Source organism: Quercus robur, chromosome 9 (assembly GCF_932294415.1).
Source record: "Quercus robur chromosome 9, dhQueRobu3.1, whole genome shotgun sequence".
In the NCBI taxonomy this organism is placed as follows: Eukaryota; Viridiplantae; Streptophyta; class Magnoliopsida; order Fagales; family Fagaceae; genus Quercus; species Quercus robur.
The window spans coordinates 26,261,427-26,287,124 of NC_065542.1; the positions used below are offsets into that span (position 1 = coordinate 26,261,427).

The 25,698-nt window shown below is 30.9% G+C and overlaps 2 protein-coding genes across 3 annotated transcripts in view; both read right to left on the reverse strand.

Annotated features, from left to right (window-relative positions):
* Positions 1-13,050: 13,050 nt before the first annotated feature.
* LOC126700888 (auxin-induced protein 15A-like) lies at positions 13,051-13,389 on the reverse strand. Its single transcript, XM_050399058.1, has one exon. The coding sequence runs from the start codon at positions 13,387-13,389 to the stop codon at positions 13,051-13,053; it is 339 nt and encodes a 112-aa protein (XP_050255015.1).
* An 8,855-nt stretch (positions 13,390-22,244) lies between these two features.
* LOC126700097 (myrcene synthase, chloroplastic-like) overlaps positions 22,245-25,698 on the reverse strand; it is a 64,556-nt gene continuing 61,102 nt past the window's right edge. The window contains exons 2-7 of one of the 2 annotated variants that reach the window (XM_050398092.1): positions 25,375-25,642; positions 24,042-24,414; positions 23,515-23,733; positions 23,294-23,432; positions 22,935-23,183; positions 22,245-22,836 (exon numbers count right to left, since the gene is read on the reverse strand). In XM_050398092.1, the coding sequence (XP_050254049.1) occupies positions 22,534-22,836; positions 22,935-23,183; positions 23,294-23,432; positions 23,515-23,733; positions 24,042-24,414; positions 25,375-25,642 (1,551 nt within the window). In that variant the 3' untranslated portion in view covers positions 22,245-22,533. The remainder of the gene's footprint in view (positions 22,837-22,934; positions 23,184-23,293; positions 23,433-23,514; positions 23,734-24,041; positions 24,415-25,374; positions 25,643-25,698) is intronic. The other variant, XM_050398093.1, reaches the window with a different exon arrangement.

A 25,698-nucleotide genomic window follows, 5' to 3' on the forward strand; every position in this document is an offset into this window, starting at 1 on the left:
TGAAATACAAGCAAATTTGACACGGAATAAAGCCAATAAAATGGTTGATTAAATTCAACCTTACAAAATCATATTTAGTGACGAATAATTTCGTCACTAAAACTATGTTCGGGTACATATAGTGACGAAAAAATTCGTCACTAAAACTATTTTTAAGAAAATCCAGGCACATATAGTGATGAAAATTTTCATCACTAAAACCATTTCTTACAAAATTTTGCTATATTTAGTGACGAAATTTTCGTCACTAAAACAATTTTTTGTTGCTATATTTGTGACGAAAAAAATTCATCACTAAAACTTATTTTCTGTTTTTATTTTTTTCATGGTATTAACCTATAACCTGTCATTACATTATTAAAACCTCACATTTGAATAACACATTTATTTCAACAACACATTTATAAAACAAGATCCATACATTCCACAAGTAAAAAATAAAACAAGTATCTAATTCAAACTCCTTCCATACAATAATTGTTTGCAATACATACAATTACTCTACCTAAACCCTATTTTAAAACTAACGGAAGATGTTATCATATGTCTTCAAGTAATGCCAAAAGTAAATCCCCTAAAAGCCACTAATAAGAAATCTACACAAATATAAAAACAATAATTCGTTAAAACCGTAAAGTAAAAACATTAACTATGTTATAAGAAATATTTCTAATAATTCATTAAGAGTAACCACACCAATAATTAAAATCACAACTCCTAATGTATAAGTTGTAGAAAGCAAATAAAGTACTAACCAAAAATTGTTTTAACTTGAAGTTGAACCACCCCCATAAGTAAGAGCATCATCATAACCCTTGCTCCTCAAAAAGTTAAGAATATTTTTTTGGACCTCATCTTGCTTAGTTCGTGCATCTTGGTCCTTAGCTCGCTCCTCTTGATCTCTAACTCTTGCCTCTTTGAGCTCAATTATCTCATTTTCTAACCGTTGGATATATTCCACCGATGAATTAGAGGAGGCGATGGTTACTAGAGAAGAGGAAGGTCTCATGCCAAGTCCTTTTACAATACCGGACTTCTTCTTAAACACCAAGTTTGAGATCTCCTCTTGTGTAAGGGGAATAGCATTAGGATCTTGACAATGATCCGCTTGCACTTTGAGAATATTTTCCTATCATTTGAATGAGAGAAAGAAACAAGCAATCACAACATTAATACTACATATGTTATAGCTTTACAAACATGATAGAGATGGAATGATACACATACATATGTTGCTTCATCTTCAGGGTGTATCTACATATTTGTATTTGGATTGAAATGAACATCTTTGAAGATTTTTGTCAATTCAAGAACTTGACCATCATTATTATTTGTCTAATTAATTAACATTCAAGTGTTAGATAAATATACTTAATTAATCACAACATGCAATATACTTAGGTTTAAAAAAATGAAAAAATACACACCTCCTCATCAACCCTAACAGCAAGTGCCTTTGTCCCACATCTATGTTTGCCTTTAGTTTTATTCCTATTTTCAGAGTTCTTTCTTGATTTTTTCTAATAAAAAATATTTAAGATATTTATTAGATCATGAATAAAACAATATACATTTACTTCATCTAAATATTAATCTAATCAGTTAATAACATAATATAGTAAACATTGGATAATAATAATATACGCATAAATAATTTACCAGCCAATCCTCATTGGTCCATCTCCCATCAATGAGTTCAGTCCATTGCTTCTCCGTGGCATTCATTTGCGGGTGGCTTCTTGCATAGTCAGCACCATGAGATTGTTTAAGCTTTTTATAAGCCTGATGCAACTTGTGGGAGTTAGAACTCAATAATCTTCCACATTTTGTATTTAATGTTTTCGTTACCAAATTGGAATCTCCTTCTAGCTCAAACTGATCCTGTAAAATGAAGTGTATGTATTTTATAAAAATATTATTATATGAATTAGACGAGTTAGACGTTATCAATGTAAATTTACCACGATATTTTGAAGCACCACATCTTTAGTAGCAACATTAACATTTTTCCAATTTTTCACATTGTAACTGGACAAAATACTTTGCACTTGTACGCCAACGTGATTGACAAGCTTGCACACATTCTTTCCAACAGGAGCATCATACTCTGCAGCTATACGTACTGGCAGCTTACCACTTTTTTCAACAAGTGCCCGTACTGCTATACCACGTGTTGCTCCATGGGTAGTTCTGCTAGCAGATCCTATTTAAACATTATTAATGTTAAAAAATTATATATTTCATGTACATTATAGCTAAATTAAGTGAAGTATAATCTCAATAGTAAAAATAGAGTGCAGTTGTAATTAAGTATATTCTATATAATTACCAGTCATGCTAGTTAATGGGGTGCTTGTGTTGCAGTAAATTCAAGGAGAAAAAGAGTCCATGGATTCGATGCTTGCATGTGGTTGAGTCAGTAAGTTAATATTGGAGATAGCAATAGATTTAGGGTTAAATATAATTGTAAAAACTTTAATTCTATTATAGTGGATTTGCTTTACCTTGAGAATAGTTAGGTCAAATCCTTCCTAGATTTTTTAGCTGGGTCAAATCCTCCCTAATTTTTACCTTGAAACGGTTCGTTTTATCGGTTTTCTTAAGTCATCATATTGTGGTGTTATTTACTTTTCTGTTACTGTGCATGATATGATTTATTATTGTTTAACCTAGATCTGAATAATTAACCTAAGTAATCACTTGGCTAATATATTAGGTTAAACAATCTAGCTTAAGGGGTCTAAATAGAACAAACAAGTGGTATCAGAGTAGGTTAGCTCTTGTTTTTAGGTATCTATACTTTGAGTTGATCCTTGACCCCTGTCGTCATGGAACATGGTCACTTTCTTGTGATCCCTCCCCACTTTGATGGAATAACTATGTTTATTGGAAGGTTAGGATGAAAGCCTTCTTGAAATCTATTGATGAGAGAGTGTGGATCTTTGTTGAAAACGGTTGGAAAAGACCAACCACTACTATTTGTGAATGGATTACTGCCCAAAAGGAAGCAGCAAGCTTTAACAGTAAGGCTATGAATGTAATATTTACTGTTTCTATGGAAGAATTTAAGAGTATCTCAAATGTGGAGATTGCTCACACTACATGGAACATCTTGCAAACAGTGCATAAAGGCACTAAGGTAGTGAAAATTAATAAACTGCAACAGTTGACCTCTAGATTTGAAAGTATTAGAATGTTTGATGAAGAGTCTTTTGATGAATTTTATGCTAAGTTGAATGATATTGTCAATTCTACTTTTAATTTGGGTGAAGTTTATGATCAACCTAAAATTGTTAGGAAAATTCTTAGATTATTAACTGAGAACTTTAGACCAAATGTGACTGCCATAAGCCCATAACTGAAAGTAAAGATGTTGATTCCATTCCTGTAGATGAACTTGTAGGATCTCTTCAGTCATATGAATCTAACTTAACAAATCCAAATCTATGGCCTTGAAATCTATTGATGATGTTGATGATTGTGGATTTAATGATGAACTCTCATCTACTAAGATTGCTTATCTTGCCAAGAATTTTAGAATTTTTTTAGAAATAATAATAGAAGGGCAAGAAATAGAAACAATGTTGACCCTAAAAAAGCGAAGAAGAATGATACAACTAAAAATAACAATTATGAAAAATCTAAAGATAAAGTTTCTCAATCTTCTAATAATTCTTTAGGACAACAATGTTGGTTGTCAGGGGTATGGTCATCTACAATTTGAATGTCCAACATTTTTGAGATCTAAAAGAAAAGCTATGGCTATCACTCTAAGTGATGATGAAGTTTTTGATAATGAGTCTGAAAGTGATCAAGAAGAAAACTTTATGGCTTTCACTGTTACTACTGTAATAAGTGAAACTGAGACTAAGAACCATTCTGATGGGGAACTCTCTAAGAATGCTAACCTGCAAGAGGCTTATAACAAGCTTTGCAAGATTACAGCAAGAGATGCCATTAGTGTTGATGTAGGGCTGAAAAAGATAAACACCCTTGAACTAGAGAAGAAAAATTTGTTGTTGAAATTGTTTGGTGCCAATGAACTCTTAAATTCTGTTTAGATTGAGAACATATCTTTGCTTAAAAAGGGTAAAAGTTTAGAATTAGAATTATTTGTTGTCAGAGAACAACTAGATAGGTCTTCTACTTCTAAATTGGATGACATGCTAAATGTTCAAAAATTTGTTTATGATAAGACAGGTTTAGGGTTTGTTGAGAGTGGTTCTTCTTCTGTTGTTCATCCCCTAAAGTTTGTACCTGCTACATCTATTTCTGTTGTTCATATATCTTTGCCTGAAGTAAAAGTACATAAGGAAGAAGTTCTAGCTTCTAGAAGAACTAGGGTAGATCTAAGTGAGTCGAAACTTAAGAATCCCAATCAATCTGGAAGTAAGAAAAAACACAAACCTCAGTGGTTTTGTCATTTCTATGGTGGAGCAAGGCATTCTTGGCCAAATTGCTTTAAGTTGCACAAGGTTGTCAAAATCGGGGGATTCTACATAAGATCGTGAGAGGTAGGTGGGATCATGGGAGGTAAGTGGGATCATGGGAGGTAGGTGGGATCGTGGATTGTAGGATCAGATCATGGATCGTAAGATCTTACATATTTTCAAATTTAAAGCAAAAAACACATTGATTATGATTTTTTATGTTGAATAATCATGGAAATTTTGATTTTATCTATAAAAAAACAAATATTTACATTATATGATGCAATTTGCATGTCACACATCGCTATGTCTATACTAACGAAATAAATATAGTTATGCTTTGACCTAATGTATCTATAAAATTCAATAATTATTTAATTAGCAACCAAATACCAAAATATTTATCAACACACACAGAAATATTTTCCAAGTTTCAAGTTTAAAATCCAAAATAAGTTATTAAATGGAAACTAGCTAACTAAAATATGAAATCTAAAAGTAGGATGAATATTAAGTTGAAGTGAACATTTAATTATTCTCATTCTAGGTTTTTTAGAACCACCATCCTAAATCCTAATGATCATAATCCAGTTCATCATCTATGTAGACATTGTATATTTGTATATTAGAACTACAAAAGAGATCAAGATACAACTTCACACTCAATTGTTCTAGCTATACCATTCAGCAACAATTATAAAGCATGCTCAAAAAAATCAATCAATTAATATACAAATACAAGCATACTAATAGAATTATATATAAGAATATTAGAACACAAATTAGTATATTGATCAAACAAATTTAACAATATTATAGCTTAAAAGGTAGCTAAGCCAATACAAATTCTTCATTTAGAAATGACGAAGCATTCCTTCATTTTAATAACAAGTGAACTAGAAACTAGAAAATATTTGCTTAGGTTAAGACAATTATATATAAAAATAAAGAGTCATAGCATCACAACATAAAAAAATAAAAACCCTTAAAACTTCATCAAAACCAAAAATATAAGCTATAAAAAAAAAAATATCAAAAACTAATGTTTTGGTAGGATCTCATATGATCCTACAATCCTATACGATCCTGCCATTTTTATGATCCTAGTGTGATTCTAAATGTTTTGGTGAGTTGGGATAATAAAATTGTACGATCCATATCAGGATTTTGACAACCATGAAGCTGTATGCTTCAAAGCAAGCATTCAAACAAAAAGTGCCTATGCCAAAAGCCCAAGATCCTATGGCACTTATCTAGGGGTGTGTAGAAAACCCACCGACCTGCCAAACCCGACCCAATCCGACCCGATCCACCGGGTTGGGTCGATTTTTAAGGCTTGGTGGGTTGGGTTGGGTTACCAAAAAAATTATTATAGTGGGTCAGGTTGGATTTGGGTCATAAAATTACAAACCCGCCAAACCCGACCTGACCCACCCATATTTAATATATATTTAAAATATATTTTATATTTAATAATTTTTTTTAAAAAAAATCAATTGTAGGGCACTTTTATATATATATATATATATATATATTTATTTATTTAAATATATATTATATATTTAATAATTTGTATTTCCTCAATTCCTTCTACTAATACTAATTTAATATATATATATATATATATAATATATTATATAATTAATAAATTTTTTTAAATAACCAATTTTTCCTATCCTATATAAAAGCCAATTAGTTTACACAAATTCTAATAAATTACTATTGTTGTTTAGTCATTAGTGTTGAGCCTTCAAGGAGTTACATTGATACTAATCTTTAGGTTTTTTTAATATATTAATATTTATATTTTTTTTTCTACTCAATTTAATAATAAATAAAAAATTGTCAAACACATGGGTTCAACCCGACCCACGTGGGTTGGGTTGGGTTGGGTTGAATTTATGTGATGGGTTGGGTTGGGTTGAATTTTTTTTGACCCACCATGGTGGGTTGGGTCAAAAAATTCCCTCAACCCGACCCAACCCGACCCATGCACACCCCTACACTTATCCATGAATTGGTAAAGGTTCTTAACATTTATGCCAATATTGGAGCTGAGATTAGGGCTAATTCTAATAGAAACCCCAACGCCAAGTTTGTCTGGATGCAAAAGACTCAGTCTCAATGAGTCTGTCTGACATGGTTCTTGTGTTAATTCTTTCAATCTATTGTGACCAAAACTATATTTCATTAGGGTTTGCATTTGCATTACATTCATGCATTTCATTTTAGGTTTGTTTTTTATGCTATTATGGTTTTTTTTTTTTTTAAATAATAATAAATAATAAAAAATCTAAAAAATAAGAAATAAATAAAAAGGTTTTTGTATTATACATCTTCAAGATGTGTAATTGAGGTTGGCCTATGAAACTTGCATTTCATGACTATGTATCTTGTTTAGTTTTCATGAACTTTATTTTTTTGCACTTTGCTAGTTTGTGCTATGTAGTGCTTATATTGTGTGAGTTGTTTATGGTTTTTAAACACATGCTCTTGATTTTGAAGTCATATTCTTTTGATTGTAAGGATTAAAAAAATCCTAGGAGAAAGGCATAAATAACCATTTTACCACTGTTACTCACTAATCATGAAGACTTGTGTGCAAATCATAAAAGCCATGTTTAGTAAGGTGTAGCACTTGCACAACAAGATAATTAAGGTGTTGCTTTCAAAGCAAATAAAAGAAGCAAAAAGCGAAAAGAAAAATATGCTTCAAAAGAAAAAGAAAAAAAAAATGCATGGTCGCAAGCGTGTTTTCTAAGAGATGTGAGAATTATATGATGTAACTCTTTAGGTGATAGTCACTTTCAAACTTATGTGATTGATAATGTAGAAATTGTGCTTATTTTGCATCTACATATCACCTTTTGGGTAACTCATACACTTACTAGTTGCACACACCACAAGCAAGTCTTTGTTAAACCATGTACATGTGATTGTATGTTAACTTTTGTGGCCACCCAAGGTTTAACTTCATGATATGTTTAATACATTTTGGGGGTGTGAGGAAAGAATTGTTTGATGAAATTTAACTTCATGATATGTTTAATACATTTTGGAAAGACTGCTTTTGTAAAACATTTGAAATTATGAACATTCATCTCATATCATAAAAACTTGTTTACAAATGTTTTTGCTGAAAATTTTCCAGGTTTTTCAAAATTTCTAATTCTTTAGGATTCGATCGATCGAACCTATTTTTCGACCAATCAAAAAGAAAAAGAAAAATCCAGTTTTAAGGCTAAAACTCTCGAGTTATCTTGATTCCTCTCTGATTTCTCTCAATCAGTCGAATATGTTTTTAAATGATTTGTGATTCTTGTCTCGATTCCTCCTGACCGATCGAAACTCATTTTTTTTAAACAAATAGGAATTAGATTAGATGTTCTTCATGTTTTTGTCTTCTAGCTTCTTCAATCCCTTTCTCGATCCCTTCTTACTTTTTTTTTTTTTTTTGTCTTTTTCTGAGTCAAAGTTTCAAATGTTTTCTTCTTCAACATATGGTAAGACTCTTTTACCCCTTCTTTTTGATTAAATTACATGCATTCATGCATTTTTCATAAAAATTTTCAAAATTTTCGAATCAAAGAGATTTAGGGTTTTTGATGATTTTGAGTAATTTGATCCATTTTGTTGGATGGGTTTTTGTTCATGCATCATATAAACATGTTTCTCATGCTTTAATTTAAAAAATTTCATGATATCTTAAAAAATATTGAAATTAGGGTTTATGTGTTCTTGAGAGAATTGGGGATTTTGTTCAATTGGGCTAAATTGATTATAATTGACTCTTGATATTGCTTAATTGAGTGATTATAACATGTGTTATACTTGTTGTGTTGTGCAATTGCTCAATATAAGAATTTTTGAAAATTAGGATTTTCAAAATTGGGGTTTTTGATAAATTTCTAATTTTCTTGGTCAATTTTCAAAATTGTCATGAAATTGAACTGTTTTAAAGCATTAGATCACGCGTTATTCGTGTACTAATGTCATGCATCATATAGTTTTTCAAAAATTACATGTTATTATGTCTCTAACTTCACCTGATGTAGTCTGCCCTTAGTTTTTGTTTGTCTTCTGTTTAATCTTTAAGACATGGCTCCTAAGGTTGGTAGGAAATTCAAAACCAAAGCAAATAGAAACACTGCTTCTTCTTCTTCTGCCTCTTCCTTGATTGATAGGGTTATGTTTCTTTTTGCTAAGACTGAGGAAGTGTATGAGACCTTAACTAAGTATATGTCTATATGAGAGAGAGAGAGAGAGAGAGAGAGAGAGAGAGAGAGAGAGAGAGAGAGAGAGAGAGAGAGAGAGAGAGAGAGAGAGAGAGAGAGAGAGAGAGAGAGAGATTGTTTTAGATGAGTTAGATCCTTCCATATGTAGGAATCTAGTGTCTAGGAAATGAGTTTCTTTATGTGATGTGTCTGATCCTCCTACTGCTGCTTTGATTAGAGAGTTTTATTCTAATCTCTTTATTTATCATGAGGATTCAAGTGGTCATTATTTGACTTCTAGGATTAGAGGTACAATTTAGGATTTCTAAACGTGTGGTTTCTAAAGCTCTAGGTATACCTTTAGTTCATAAACCCACATATCCATATACTGATTTTCCTCCTGTAGATGATATCATGTCTTTGCTCTGTGGTAGGTTAGTTTCTTGGGGATCTGAACCAAGAATAAACTCATTTGAGTTTATTGAGCTTAACTATCTTTATTTAAGGATATCCTGCCATGACATCTATCCTATCTCTCTTGTTCATACTCTTCCTATAGATAGGTGTGCATTCCTTTATGCTCTCATCACTGATGGATCTATGTGTTTTCCTTGTCTTTACATCCAAACTATTGTTGATATTTATAAGAGTAAGTGTAAAGCACAAAAGTTGTTCTTTCCATTGTATATATATAGGGTCTTGAAATTTCTAGGGTTATCAGGTTTTCCTCCTCTAGAATTAGTTCATATCACTACCCCTGTAGGAGTCACTTTTCTTAGATAGCGACAGGCTCAGATGAAGAGTGCTGAACCAAACATTGAGGCTTCAAAGAGATCAAGAGGTGAAGCTTCTACTACAGCTCCTGCCTCTGGTGCTATGCCTGCTGCTGAGGAGATACATGTGGATCCTTCTGGAGATGATGATGCTGTTGAACCTACAGTTATCCCTCCTCTCTCACTCCATGCCATGATGGAGTCCTTTATGACTACTCAAACAACTCATGGACAGCTTCTTGATGAGTTACTTATTGAGGTGGCTGCCTTGAGAGTTGATTTTGTTGAGTATAGGAGTGTTTTTCCACCTCCTTCGCCCTCTGATGCTTGATGGTTGCCTTTGGCAATTCATAAAAAAAGGGGGAGTAAGTATTAGGGCTTTGAGAGTTCTTGTATTTAGGGGGAGTAGAGAGTTTTTGTACTTAAGGGGAGTTGTTTTTTAGCTGATGATATATATTTTTTCTTTATTTTCATGTATATTTGTTTTATATTTGTTTAGTGTTATCGTTCTTGTTTCACAAACATTGATGGTTCATTGACTATGATAGTATATTTGATGATTATTCATTTGATATTCTGTTGGGATAAGAGAATTTATATTATTCTGTTGTTTACTATTCTCTTTGCTTCTCTTAATTGAAGAAATAATTGGAAAATAAAATAGCAAGTACAAAAATGAGTAATAAACCCCAGTAGAGACTGGTACAATTCAATTCAACACTTTGTTCATTCGTGTTTGATTGTGTCATAGATCTATAATTTGAATTAGGTTTGTCGTTGTATGAACTGCATTGCAAATATTGACCCCAAAAAAGAAACGATAGGTACAGCTAATCCATGAACAGCCAACCATCGCACTGTAAAAATGGGATAGGTTCTATCTATGGTCATTGGGGCCTCCTAAAAAGATCTACTAAATTCATCGAGTTGTTCCAAAGGATCAAAACGGCTAGTTATTAATGGAATTCCTTGTCAACTCTCATCTTTTAAGCTTTGTGAATTCAAGTTCAGTCTTTATTTATTGGATTTCTACTATATTTTCCACACATGTGTTTATGGTTTATTTTCAGTGTTTCAGGAATTTACAAGTTAATTCTTTCAACAGCTGTTGTCTATACTAGCAACTAATAGTTAGTAGTTGTGTTAGAATTATATTAGGGAAATACTTTGTATTTGGGCTGGTGTTTGATTTGAGCAATTCATTTTGTATGTGTGTTTTGTCATGGATTGCCAAATGGGGAGATTGTTAGGTTCTAAAGATTTAGGATTAAATGTATAGAGTCATATTTTGTATGTGTTGGCAAACCGAGAACAAAACATGTCTAGTCTATGTGTTAAACAATGCTCAAATGTGTATGTTTCAAGCTTCAAGTTCGAGTTGATTGCAGAAAAGAGGAGTCAGAATCTACCAATCTCAATCGATCGAGAATTAGGCCCGATTGATCGAGAATCGCAAAAAAAGAATTTCTGCAGAATTTTAAATTAGGCCTAAGCCCACAAAAACGTTTAGGTTATGTTTGGTAACAATTTTTGTTTTCTATTTTCAAAAACTTATTTTTGGGAATATAAAGAAAAAATAATTTTCTTGTATTTTTGAAATCAAAAATATATTTGGTTAGTTGATATTAATAAAGATAATTTTTTGAAGAAAAAAATAGAAAATACTAAAATATGTTGTTATTAGGATTTGAACTCTAATGCTAACTTATTAAATGAGATAGCTTCATTAAATTAAATGTGTATTTTCATTGACTTTTGAAAATTAGAAACTGAAAACTTTTTATATGTTTTCAGTTTCCTTCACAAACTAAGTTTTGAGAACAGCTTTTTTTTTTTGTCCATTTTGAGTTGTCAAACAAGTTTTTTAGTCTCAAAAATAGAAAATTGTTTTTGGAAACAAAAAATAAGGAGAAAAAATAGTTATCAAACATACCTTTAGGTTTTTAATCTAACTTGTCCACATATAAAAGGGAAACCCTAATTATGTTTTTTAAGACTTTTGTGTTACTCTTTGTAAGATCTAAGAGGTTTTGGACCTTCTAACTACACAAGCGTCTATTGGAGCAAGATCTACAATCAAGCAGTGGTAGAACCTAGTTGCTGCTACAAAGATCAACAGCTGAAGGTGATCTGAAACCTTTGAGTGAGATCTCAAAGTCACAAGCATGGGTGCTTGTGTTGCAGTAAACCCAAGAAGAGAAGGAGTCCATAGATTCGGAGTTTGCACATGGCCGTGTCAGTAAGTTACTACTGGTGGTAACGATAGATTTAGGTTAAATCTAATTGTAAAAACTTCAATTCTCTTATAGTAGATTTGCTTTACGTTGAGGATAGTTAGGTTAAATCTTCCTCAGGTTTTTACCTTGAAACGTTTTTTTTCATCAGTTTTCCTAGGTCATCATATCGTGGTGTTATTTACTTTTCTGCTGCTTTGCATGATATGATTTATTATTGTTTAACCTAGATTTGAATAATTAGTCTAAGTAATTACTTGGTTAATATATTAGGTTAAACAATCTAGTTTAAGGGGTCTAAACAAAACAAACATCATTTTAATTTTGAGTTAGATAATTTTATGAATTTGTGATGGCTTTGATTATTATGATAAATTTCTTAAGAGAATGAGAAATCTGAAATTCATCAAAATAATAAATTTAAATCTAAAAAAGTTCAATTGTAAAGAATAAAATCTAGAAAAACATATATAACCTACTTTGGCACAAATTAGGTGAATAAAACCTGTTTAAAAAATAACAACATTAAAGAAACGCTCCCAAAATATGCAAATAAAGAGTAATTGATATAGAAAGAGTAAATAGAAATATACATTTGTAGAGACAGAGACCAAATAAAAAAAAATCCTGAAAAAATTGTTGCACTTGGAGAGAGAGAGAGAGAGAGAGTCAATGAACATAAATGGTGATGCTTAAATGCAATCAAGAAAAAGAAAAATGTTGAGTGTTGGAATACCTTTGTAAGTAATTGAATCTACTTCTTCTAAAGACATCTAATTTAAATATATTATCTTCAAAAAATTTCAGAGCTCAAACTATACATTATATCGCATATTCACATGCCTCGCGCAGATCTGGACTAGTGTATAGTATACACACACGCACAAGACAATTTGGAAAATAAAAAAGTCAAATCATATGAATTTCTTATGTTAAGTATATATGTTAGGGGTTTCTACGCATAAATAAGGCATTTTCCTATCATTCTCTCACATGAATAAGACTAAGACTTCGTATGGATGAGCTTATTTTTTCTTGATCAAGGGAGAATGTATAACGTTTTCATGTAGTGATTTTTTTTAATTCTGATTATACTTTCATATAATAAACTAATTATGGTAAATAAGTTGATGAAAATAAATTAATTCTAAAAATCTCATGTTTAGTGGTTTAGTAATGAATAGAAAGGAAAAAGGAAGAGAGAAAGTAAAAAAGATTGCAAAGATAAATAGAGAAACAAAATAGCAAGTTTTTCCATTAATAAAAAAAAAAAAAAAAGAAGAAGAAGAAGGAAAGTTTACCAAGAGTCAAAGACTTTGTTTTTTTAATACATGAAAGCAATTGATGAATCCAAATTATGAATTCTCAACAATCTTCGTGCATGCATGAGAACCAGTTTCTAGGAACGTGAAGATACTTTGGCTAGCTTTAATAACTGATCAAATTCTTCAGTTTTGCATGCAAGCATGATGGGACCTTCTATTTTTGCTTCAAGCTCATCTTCTTGTGACTGCACAAACAATTCTTGGAATGCTGGTAATGATAGATACTTCACTGGAACTTCGTACCTCTTCCTCTCTTCTCCCACGTACATACCTATATGACCTTTTAGAACTTTGCGGGTCTTGGAGCTTTCAGTAGAGTCAATTCGATTGTACGAGTTCTTTGAATGACTGAATAAACCTAGTTTTTTCATGAGCATGCTGATTTTCCTACGAGCAAAGGTTGTGAAATACATTATTGTTCCTTGGTTAAGAGATAGAGAAGACCAAGGAAGAATGTCTTATATATATAGCTAGCAGTGACATTAAAAATCACAAATATACATTGATTTGTGAAACAAGTTCTCCTCCCACGATTTGACCATAACAGTCATGTCACGAATGCTTGAGAATGCCTGGCATGATATATGGAAAAAAAGAAAAAAAAACAGCAACCTAACTCATTCAAATGGTTTGGGGTGTTTGGTACATGCACTTAAAAACTGAAAATTGTTGTTTGAAAATATATGTGAAAATACGTGTAAGTGAAAAAATATGTGGGAATACGTGTAAAATTGTTTAAAAACTGAAAATTGTTGTTTGAAAACATGTACCAAACACTTATTTCTGAAAATGGGTTACAAGACTTTTTGCCCTTTTTTTTCAGTTTTCCTATCATTTTTTACTATTTTCTAAGATATATAGGTCATGTTTGGTATATCATTTTAAACACAAGTTTTCAATTTTCAAACAATATTACACGTATTTTTACACATTTTTTCATCCACATGTATTAAAAAAAAAAAAAAAAAAAAACTGAAATTTTTTGTTTAAACATACGTGCCAAATACCCCCATAATGTTTGCCTTGCGCTACACTCATTTAATTACCTCTATGACTCTTCACAGCAGCAGAAGATATAAATGACAAGAAATCCATCTAAATCAACATTCAGTGGGTCAGTTGTTAAATTTTACATTGTCAGAAATGCATGGTTAGAAACTTTGAATTTTAACAGCTGATGAGTGGACTAATGTAAAAAAAAAGGTTTCTAAGTGATAAAAATTGTGCTTGCAAATTAAACCATGGGTAATACTTTGAAACTAAAAAAGTTTACAAATTTTTTTTTACTTATAATGAGGCAGAGTTTGGATAGCGTTTGCGTTGCTTTTCTGTGGGTTTTGTACATTGTTCATAGAACCTACAAGTACTTTTTTAGTAAAAACAACTTTAAAATTAGGTCCCACGACACTACTCACACATTTAAAAATTATTTTGCTATAATATTTTTCAATTTTCAATTTTTAGTGATAAACAACATCCAAACATGCCCTAAATTATAATTCAAATAACATCACTTTCATCTCAATTGCGTCATTGGCACACTACTACTATTAATAAAAAAAACAAATTGTGTCTTTTACGTTTAAACCTATTGTCCTGAATTACCCGAAGGTAACTTCACCAAATCGTATTTACCTAACTTTTACTAAACTATCCAACTAATTTATCCTCTGTTGTAAGCCTAAGAGCCATCCACCTGTCCTCAATCCTCATCACATTTTCAGGGTTTGAGTGTTGCTAGGGCAACTAATAATTGTATTATATTAGTCTTATAAATTAATATATCAATTTTTAAACATATAAAAAAAAAAGTACATAAAAAATTTGTTTAATATGTGATTGATGTGATACCAATTATAATAGCTGTCATGTTATTTGTAAGAAAATACTAGAAGTATTATAAGTTTTACGGCATAAAGTTTACAAACTAATATGGTCATAAATTTAATTGGTAGATTTCAACTATCTTATAACTATGATTTTGAATAATTCACTTTTCTAATTGGCGAAGTAAAACTTGTAGTACCTGTAGGCTATAATACTATTCTTTTTTGTAAGTATCATATATTATATAATAAAAGTTGAACTTAGAAGTCGTGATACAGCAAGTAAATATTCTGTTTAATTACCTAGTGGTTGCACCAAATTTCAACATTTTTTTGGTTAGAAACAGTAGCTTAATTCCTTATCAATTCTTTAAATAAACATAATCTTAAAAAAAAAAAAAATTTGTTATCTCATATTTCCTGCAAGATATTGTTTAAAAAATTATAAACACTTTCTTATTAAAGGTAATGATTATGGTAACTTAATTCTTTTTCTTCTTCTTTTACTTCACTTTTCTTATTAAATATATTCATTGTTATTCATGATAGTACAGTTGAGGATTTAAAATTAAAAAAAAAAAAAAAAAATTGGTCGGATTTATTTGAAGGATAATTTTGATGAATATTACAAAGAATTAGATAAATCACCTCACAAACTTTTTTAAGTGAATGAAATCATCCCAGCAAAAGAAAACACTAATTAATTAGAGGCATAATTTGTTTGTCTAAAATCACATGCTTATACTATATAATGAAACTTGGGTTTTAAAAGTCGTGATTATGTTAAGAGGCTTTCTTCTCCATGTGAAAAATGTCTACACTCTCATTAATTATTAAGATGATTTACTTTTGTTGATAACATTAAGATGGGTAAAATTATAGTACCAATTGTTTACTCTAATTAAAACTATATTATCTAATTTCCAATAAATTAAAATTTCTACTTCCACTGAAGTTCTATTCCCAAAACTTTTCATATAATCTAAAATAAGATTCTAATATAGTAAAATTTACATATTATATTGTGTGGTTTTATTATGTGACTCGTTAATTATTAAGATATTAATTTACTTTTGGTAAAATTCTATTAAAATGTCAAGTGACTCACTAATTATTAATATGATTTCAATTTATTTACTTCAAGTTTTAATTAAGTTGTGCATTGCACGGCGCCTGGTGGCATAACACTAGTTTTATAATAATAAAATTGAGAGGGTAAAACTCATCTTTCTCTCTTTGACTCTCTCTCTTAGCCCAATTGAAGCCCTGGTTTGAGTGACAGACAAACCTTCGGCAATAATTAATTTAGTCGGATTCTTGTGAATATAAACAAGGACCATGCCAAATAATTTAAACGAAAGTTCAAATCTGGAGAGCGAGTTGAATTAGATTGCGTTACTATTGAATTTAAAATTAATGAGGAAGAACCATTCCACTCATCGTGTGAGAGACATGAGTGTGACGAAATATGATGCAGGAATGGAAAATCTTCTATTTTAATCTTTGTCTACAATAGCAACATTTCACTTGTCAAACATTGTACATGTCACTACCAAAACACAAGACTTGGCAAGTAGTATCGGCGACTCTAGGAAATTTTTTCAGGGTGTTCCTCAACAAATATAAATTACACAATCTAATAAAAAAAAATTATATATTGACAACAACAACAATCAAAAAACACGCAAATACATAAAATTTACAATTGCTTTCTACGAGTTTTTATATTTTGAAATTGTTGCATGATAGTCTCATTATCAATGCTACAAGTTCCATCTTTTTCAATATATACAACCAAGCAATCATTCATCCACTGATCTGCCATTTGATTGCGCAGTTCATTCTTTATATATTTCATTACTGAAAAACTTCTTTTTACTATTGCAGTAGCAACATGAAGGGTCAAAGCTAACTTCACAAGCAAATAAACTACTGGATAAGTCTCATGCTTCCTTGCCCTCACTAACTTTTTAGTAAATTCACTAACTCCTTGAGGCTCTAAAAAGAAGTCATTGCTCAAGTGCCAAAATATCTGGGGTTTGTTTACAATTATAGCACCCACTGTGTATTTTTTTTTTTACAAAGGACATGTTAAGATACAAACACACATATCTAAAATTGAACGCATGCTATAAAAGGCACTCAACACCAACTTCACCTGCACCAACTTCACCCGCTGTTTTTTTTTTTTTTTTTGAGAAACAAACACACACAATGGATTAAACAGTAAAATCTCTTATAGTATTAGAATTTATTGACACAATTCTCTTTCTTCCAGCTTGGTGTTAGAAATCTCTTAACTGACAAGGTTGAATCATGAATGTTATACACCTTCCCCAAACTACCCTTGACCAAAGAGTAAAAACTCAAGTCTTTTAGACTTAAAAAGAAAGCCCACAAATGTAAATATCTACTCCAAAACCCAACAACATCACACAACCAAAACTCTCAACATCCCAATTTATTATCCTATGAAAAAAAAAAACCACTCAATTTATTACAGATACCACCATTAAGACAAAACTAAACCCAAACAGACGTACACACATTTTTCTCTGTTTGAAACTTACAATTGACTATACTCTGAATACAAACAGACATTGCAGATCACATCTGTTGGGTTTGGAAATCAATTAATCAAACAATAGACAGTCACTCTCTCTTCCTTACAAAAAGTCCTATCCATAGGGGCGTTGACGACGACGACGACGCGGAGGGGCGAGCGAGCGATCCGATGATTCCGATCTCCGCCTGTTGCTCGGAGCGAGCGATCCGATCTAGCGATCTCAAGCGGCGTTGCAGCAAGTGAGCGAGCGATCAGCGATCCAATTTCAAGCGGCATTGCAGCAAGCGAGCGATCCGATCTCAAGCGGCGACGGCGTTGAAAAGAACCCGTTGCTCTGTCTTTAGGTTTGGATTGGATTTTAGTGATTTCTTTTTTTTTTTTTTTTTGATAAAGCATTTAGTGATTTCAGATTTAGACTTTAGGGACTGAGGCGTTGCTCTGTTTTTTTTTTTTTTTTTGGAGAATCCGTGGGTTTGCTACGTTGGGCTTGCCGTGGGCTCTGTTACAATTTTTTTTTTTTTTTTTTTTCAGATTTTAGTTCAATTTTTTTTTTTGCTTGAAAGTAAAACATATAATTTTTTTTAAAAAAATTTGAGGGTGTTCCTAATTCTGTGATTGAGGGTGTTCCTAATACAGAGGAAATATAAAAATTAAAAAAAAAAAAATTCAGGATTTTTTTTTCAGCTCAGGGTGTTCCCAGGAACACCCTGAGTTGTGAGTGGCGTCGCCACTAGACTATCTAAGACTGGGAAAACTCATACTCATACTTAGGAAGTAGAAAAAGGGGTACTACAGAGTCATCCACAAACAACACAACAATGCAGGGCCACAACCAAAACGTTCACTCCTAAGTGTTACATCTATCAATACTTATAATATCAGAATATTGTTTGAATGTGTTTTGGCTTCCACACTTGAATGTTGGGAAAATGATTTCATTAAATAGACAAAACAGTTACACTTGTTAAGGTATTTAGACAGACTACAATGAGTTCAAAATATGAGTTATAGATGATGTGAGGATTTGTGAAAGAAAACTCTGATTATATTATATTATATTATATTATATTATATATAATAAAAGTTAGGCTTAGACGCTGTGGTTACGTCAAGTGGCTTCACCAAATTGTAGAAATTTTAATAAAATTTTAGATTTTAAAAATAGATATATACATATTTTTTGGATAAATATGACAAATCAAGTAATGAAAGAATTAAGTAGTATTTCATTTACAACTATAATAGTTGTGTCTATCTAAAATGTTATCAACAAAGTCTAATATCAATAAAATAAAATTACCTAAGGATAGAATTTAAATAAAAAAGAGAGATAAATAAAAGTTGGGTTTAGACGCCGTGATTGCACCAAGTGACTTCATCAAATTGCATAAATTTTAATAAAATTTTAGATTTTAAAAAGTAGTTATATACATATTTTTTGGATAAATATAACAAATTAAGTAATGAAAGAAAGTAGTATTTCACTTACAACTATAATAGTTGTGTCTATCTAAAATGTTATCAACAAAGTCTAAAATCAATAAAATAAAATTACCTAAGGATAGAATTTAAATAAAAAAAGAGAGATAAAAAAATGTAAAAGAAAAAAAAAATCAAATTTGCATTTTTTTTCATACGCCTCTTTAAAAAACGTAAAAAAAAAAAAAAAAAAAAAAAAAAAAGAAAAAGAAAAAGAAAAAGAAAAAAGAAGAAGATAAACTTGCATACTAAGCTACCGCAGCTGAGCACATAATAAGTTGGTAAGAGAATTAACGAAACGAAGGATTCAAGCTTATTAATTATTGTTGATCCTAAGGGCCAACCATCTGGTACAGCCAAGCCTAAAATCATAGGCCCCAACATGTAATGTAGCCTAGTGATCTCACCAAGGAGGGAACACGTCACCCTTTTTTTTTTTTTTTGGTGATAAATTTGCTTCTTATGTCATATTTTTCCTAATAATAATGTAAAAAAAAAAAAAAAAAATATTTGACTTTCACTTAAATTACTTCTTTTTGTTCATATCATCTTCTTCACAACCTAAAATTATCACTATATATACACAGAGTTTTTTGGTGTTTTATTATTTCTACTACGTACTTTACAATTATTTGCTATATTCTTCATTTCTCCCCTTTGCCCTACCTACAACCTTGCATGTAATTTTTTTTTCTTTCATCAAATTGAATAGATTTTGTGTATTTGTTACCTTTTTATTATATATAATATGATTTTTATCAACAAGTTTTATAAATAGGCTGAAATTATATGTTTAATCGCACTTTTTAGTATTTTCTTTTAAAAGTCAATATAGCAAGCAATATATTTGTATTTTTTAATTTCTTATTACATGATTATTTGTTGTTGACATCAATATTTTATAGTGGATTTAATTTGTTATGCCTTTTGTTTGGTGCTTTATTCCATGTAATCTATATTCTTTAATTAAAAGCAAAATTTGCTGTCAAACATGAAATTGGATATGAGAGAATCCATCCGTCCAAAATTCTATGTAAGTTTATCTTTACTTTACTCCCTTTTTTTTTTAAGCTCAAAAATTTGGATATTTTTTCATTAATGAATTGAGGTTTTGGCTTAATTTTGTTTTCAACTGTTTTTCAATTATTGAATTCATTATTTTTTCATGTGTAATATTAATATTTTTGTTTTTTTATGATAAAAAAAAATAATATATGTTTTCTTAAAGGCTAAAATACAATACAATTACAAACGTTACTTTAAGTTAGGATGTTATATTTATTTATTAGTAAGTTAGAATGTTACATTAAGTTAGAGTATTATATTTTTATTTATTATTAATTTAGAATGTTATATATGGATACATATGCTGGTTTAGGGTTGATATAGCTTATAACCATTTGAATGAAATCAACACTAAAACAAATGATTCAAATATCAAAATAAGAAATAAAAATTAAATTTCTTTTTAGTGTACAAGTACAATTTATTTTTTAATATTAAATTTTGAATTAATTCTTTTTTCATTTTATTTGTTATTAAATTTAATTATATTATCAAAATATTTTTTTATTAAGCCGTGCATCACACGGGTATAATACTAGTATATATATATTTTGAGAATAATAAGTATTTTTTAACACACACACTAGGATAGGGGAGAAGATTTTTTAAAGAAACTTAAAGTAGTATATATCCAAAATGATCTAAAACTCTGATTATATTAATTAGGAAATGATTGTACAAGAGTTTGTATTAATTAGGAAATTATTGTACAAGAGCTATTTTATACTAGTGTTGATACAAAAGCTGAAGCAAAAACTAACTCCTAACTCCACATTATACGCCCCCTCAAAAAAAAAAAAAAAAAAAAAAAAAAAAAAAAAAAAACTCCACATTATACGGATCTAAGCGGCATAACCAACCAAATCATTACACATGTACATGTATAAATAACTACTAAACTACAGAAATGAACTCATCCTAAACTACAAGTCGCACAAGCTGTTCTGGACTGAAGGACTGTCGTATTGCTATAACTGATGCAATCCTTCCGCTCCTCTGTTTTGGACCCCTACCTCTCTGCCTGAAGGTTTGTCTCTCTACATTTCAGTACTTGTTCATCTTAGCTTGCAACATTAGACTTGCCCTTCTGATAGATGAGGCGTGAGAAGTTCCTATAATTTTGCCAACTTTGAAGTTTGAACTGATCTAAATCCTCTTTGGTGTTGTATTTCATTCGGTTAGCTTGGGCTTATTTGATAGCTATGCTTCAATTACCCCCCTCCCTTCTGGCACAAGCTCAACAGGCTAGGGGTAGACAGATGTTGAAGTTGGACTATGTGGAGCTTAGTTTTTATTCGATGTAGTTTGTGATCTTACCCAACATGGAGCCGAATGTTTGCTGTATTTATGTACTATATTACTGCTTCTATATTTCCTCTATGAAATAGTGAAGCTGTTGCAACTCTGTGAATGTACGCACATTGTCAAATTACGTAATTGTGATTGTTTCTTTTTATAATTTTCTCTATTTTTCATCTCACAGGTTTCTAGGAATTAGGTGAAATTCCAAACCGTTAGGTTTAAAAATCAGCCAATGAAAAAGTGATGAAACAAAGTGAAAATCAATTAGGCATCCAAGGCCATAGTTGCAACTTCGTCCCGAACAAAGTGAAAATCAATTTAAACATGCCTCATGCGAGCATGAAAATAGGATTAGCAGTGAGGTACATGCACCAATATTGTCGGACTATAACTAGGGTGGACGAGGTTGGGGGATGCCAGGATCACGTTAAAGAGATTGAATAGATAATAATTCAGTAGCAGTGTTGACAATAGCTTTATACTTCACTTTGGTGATTGAACGAGCAACTGTAGGTTGATTTTGGAAGCTCTAAGGGAATAAATTCTTAATGAGATAAACACAAAAGACACCGGTAGAGCATTTATTGCCAAGACACCTTATGTAATAGGCATCAAAGAATGCATTAAGTAGAGGAGGTAATGACCATGTAAGTGATGTAACTAACGGTGTTTGGGAAAAGGCAAAAAACTTTTTGCCATTTGCCTTTTGTCTAATCCATTTTTTCCGAATAATCTAACTTTTTGCTTTATTTAGAAATAAGCTAGTTTTTAGCTTTTTATTTTTTATTTTTTAAGTTAGAAGTTTTTAGCTTTTTATCATACATTTGACATAAAAGTTACCAAAAAATTATATCTTTTGATTAGCTTAATATTATGCAATTAAACTACTGAAAATGCACTAACATAAATTTTTTTTTGAACTTTACCAACACCAAACTTTGAGATTTGATATTGATTTGTTGTAATTTAGGGCTAGCAAAAACACTTTTGCACAAATAAGAAAATAAAACAATTAGACAAGAGAACAATATTTAACATGGTTTGCCCAACTCCAAGCCTACATCTACATATAATTCCAACCGAAGTTCACAATGAATGACATGGTCTATAGGGATTACAATTACATTCAATCAAACATGGCAAACTAAATTCACAAACTCTCACATATTCACACAAACAACATTCCCAAAACTCATCGACATAAGTAAAACACTCACAAACACAAACTAACTCACTCATAAATCTCAAAGGTAATATATAAGACAATTGATGAATTAAAACTTCAAATTTGCATCCTTATATATCAATAATTCATCATGTCAATCTCTTTGTAGTGGAATGGGCTGAACAAATAATGATAATAAACAATCCTTAGTTTCGTGATTTCCAACACCATGTCCATCTCCATACTGGTACATGCAATGGGCCACCCTTACAATGTTGAATATAATTTCAATAAATGTGTCAGAGAAGGGAGAAGTCTCAGCTCGTTCTTCATTTATCTTCTTCCATATTGCACTAATCAAACACCTAATGTATTCATAGGCATCTTCTTCACTAGCACCAGTTTCATTCATGTAACATTGAATTGATTTAGGGACATCACCTCTTTCTAACTCAAACTGATTCAAAAAAAAAATGAAAAGATCATAAGGGTTTAAATTAGTAACTGTATGAACTTTTGGTTGATGATACTCTTAGGATAGTGTGTTCTACATACCTTAGATGTTCCAAGATCATCTACAAGTCGTATAATCATTGATGACCAACGTATTATGTTGGGGCATTCTTCGAAGAAATCTAAGGCTTCCTTTGTTATTGGATTTGTGGCTGAAAAATAAGTATTCAATAGTATAGTTGGCACTGACACTGATACCCATGCATTATCAAGGTATTCTTGAAGGCTAGGGGTATATCCATTATAGTACCACTTTGCTTCCAACAAATAAGCTCTACATAAATTTGCCCACTGAAATAATTATGAAGGAACAATGAATTAGAGCTAGTATAACATATCATGTGTTCAAGAAGAAGATATTAAAAGATTAGTATAGATGAATTTATAAGTCAAGGTTATACTGATTTTTTAAAATATTGAATGATGTGGAATCCTTGTTCCTTAAGTGTATCAAAAGCCATTTCATTAACTAAATTTTGTAGAGCAAGGAAACACATCTTCATATAATCTGGGAGCCCATCCATTGCATTGATATTCCAACTGAAATCACAAAAAGTTCACTTAAGTTATTATGTCAAAGATAGCTTTGAAGCATTCAAGGCCTATTTCTATTAATGCTAACCTCTCAACAGCATCCGTGAAGAGCTCAAGTTCATCCAAAGTGCCATACACATCATAAACATCATCTATTACCGTAATGATTAGATTGGCCTTTGTTGAGATTCTTCGAGAATAACCAAACCGAGGATGAAATGTACACCCCACTGTCCAGAAGAAATTCTCTGTCAGCCTATTTCTCACAAAGCTTAGCTTTTCTACTAGGCCAATGCTCCTCCACCACCTTTATTTGAAAGAAACAAGAGAATGTCAATTTTCTTTTTATTTCAATGCATTTTCTTACGTTTCGAATAAGGTAAGTTAAACACTAGCTTTAATTTTAATGTTTTGGCTATAACTAATTTTATTATTTGTTATTTTTGCCATGAGTTTTGATTTTAATTTTAGTATTTATCAGTTTATGCTTCAATTTCTATATAGTCATCCTTCTAACTTGGAAGTTCCAAGGGCTGTCAATAAATATGTTACCAATCAAGAATTATATATAAAATGTAGCTCAATTTATAGAATGAGAATTAACAAGCTTTTGACCTTGACACTTGTTTGAGATCTTCCTGGTGGGTTGCTTGCACCATGTTGAAATCCAGTTTTGCAAGCTCAAGCAAGATAGGATTCATGCCTTCTTTGCTCCTATATACATCAATGAACCATCTCGCTGCCACTCTTAATATCCTCCAATGTAGTGGAAGCTCCAAGGCATGGCTCACCATGGTAGAAAGATATTGATCATTATTATGGTTGACAAATTCTTGGAGATGTTTTTTTGAGAATTCTCTTGCTTCATCCAAGCTATTCTCACCGTCTATTGAAAGGAATGACGCTTCATACAAGGATAGCATTCCCTTGGTATCATCACAAAGATATCTCTTAAAACTCCCTCCCTCCATGTAACTATTGAAAACTTCTGCACTCAGCAACCCAACAATCATTAAAGGGTGTTCTAAGGGCTCAAGAAGCATGTTATCAATTATTGAATGCGTAATTATGATGTGTAATGCACTTTTGAGTAATATTATAGTCACAAATTATTTTACAATTTTTCTTTTTACTAATTGTTCATGCGATAGGTGATTATTGATACGTAAAAAATGATGTTAGTAGTAAGCTCATGTAAGAATTCGTCACATCAACAATTTGTAAAAATGTTTTAAAATAATTTGCGCTTGTAGCATTATTCACACTTTTTTATCCCATCGAGGTGTATAGTCATCTAAGATTCATTGATGCACAAAACCAAATTCAAGTATGTTGTATCTATTTTTATTGTTTTTTGTGTTGCAGATGTCATTAGTCAAAATAATAAAATATTTATCAAATAAGGAAGTGACAAGAAATGTTTTGTATAGAATAAAATGACAGAAAATATTATATATTGTCAATCATGATTGATTTATTAAGGATCACCCCAAAAAAACTTGGGACTAGCTTGTTATTTTTGTTTAGTTTCTAACAAAAAATTATTAAATTTACCCTAATTTGTGAATTTTTGAGGTCTAGCCACATCTGTACTTAATTACACCCTAAAAGGATTATTCAAGTTGCAATTGAAACTTCTCATAATTAGTTATATATATACAAGTTCCTTTTGTGCACATGCCCGCACAACATACACTCAAACAATTCAATCCAATCATATTTGCACAATTTAGAGTATCAAAACTTAACAGTCATATTGCTAATAGAAATGAATATGGTCAATATAAAAATGAAAAAAAATTTGCAAAACAAAAAATGGAAATTTTGAAATGTAAAATCTCAAAATGAAAACAATTCAAAAAATAAGAGGGCAAAAGTGCACCGCAGTTTAAAAACATTGGTTAGTAATAAATATCCAATCTATGAAATCAAAATTTTTCTTAATTACCTTCGGACACCTTATATCCATGTTGTCTAAGCAGTCGAAATTTAAGAGCTATGACGTATAAATTCTCCTCCTTCCATGTATCACCACAATTATCATTGTTGTATAGACCTTCCAAGATTCTCTTCATTTCACTCTCAAAGTGATAAGACAATCCTAATCTTTGCAAAGTATCTATTAGCTCCAATTGCTCTAAAGGACCCACCACTTTGTGAAGCATCATCCTCACTTGTTCCTTCAACTTATTAACTTGCCCTGTGTACTCTTCTCCCTACATCACAATATTATAATTAACATGACCCCATTGATCAGTTTCTAGTAATAATT

Coding starts and splice junctions, on each gene's coding strand:
- LOC126700888 (XM_050399058.1), bottom strand. CDS start 13,389: ATGTATTTCACAACCTTTGCTCGTAGGAAAATCAGCATGCTCATGAAA.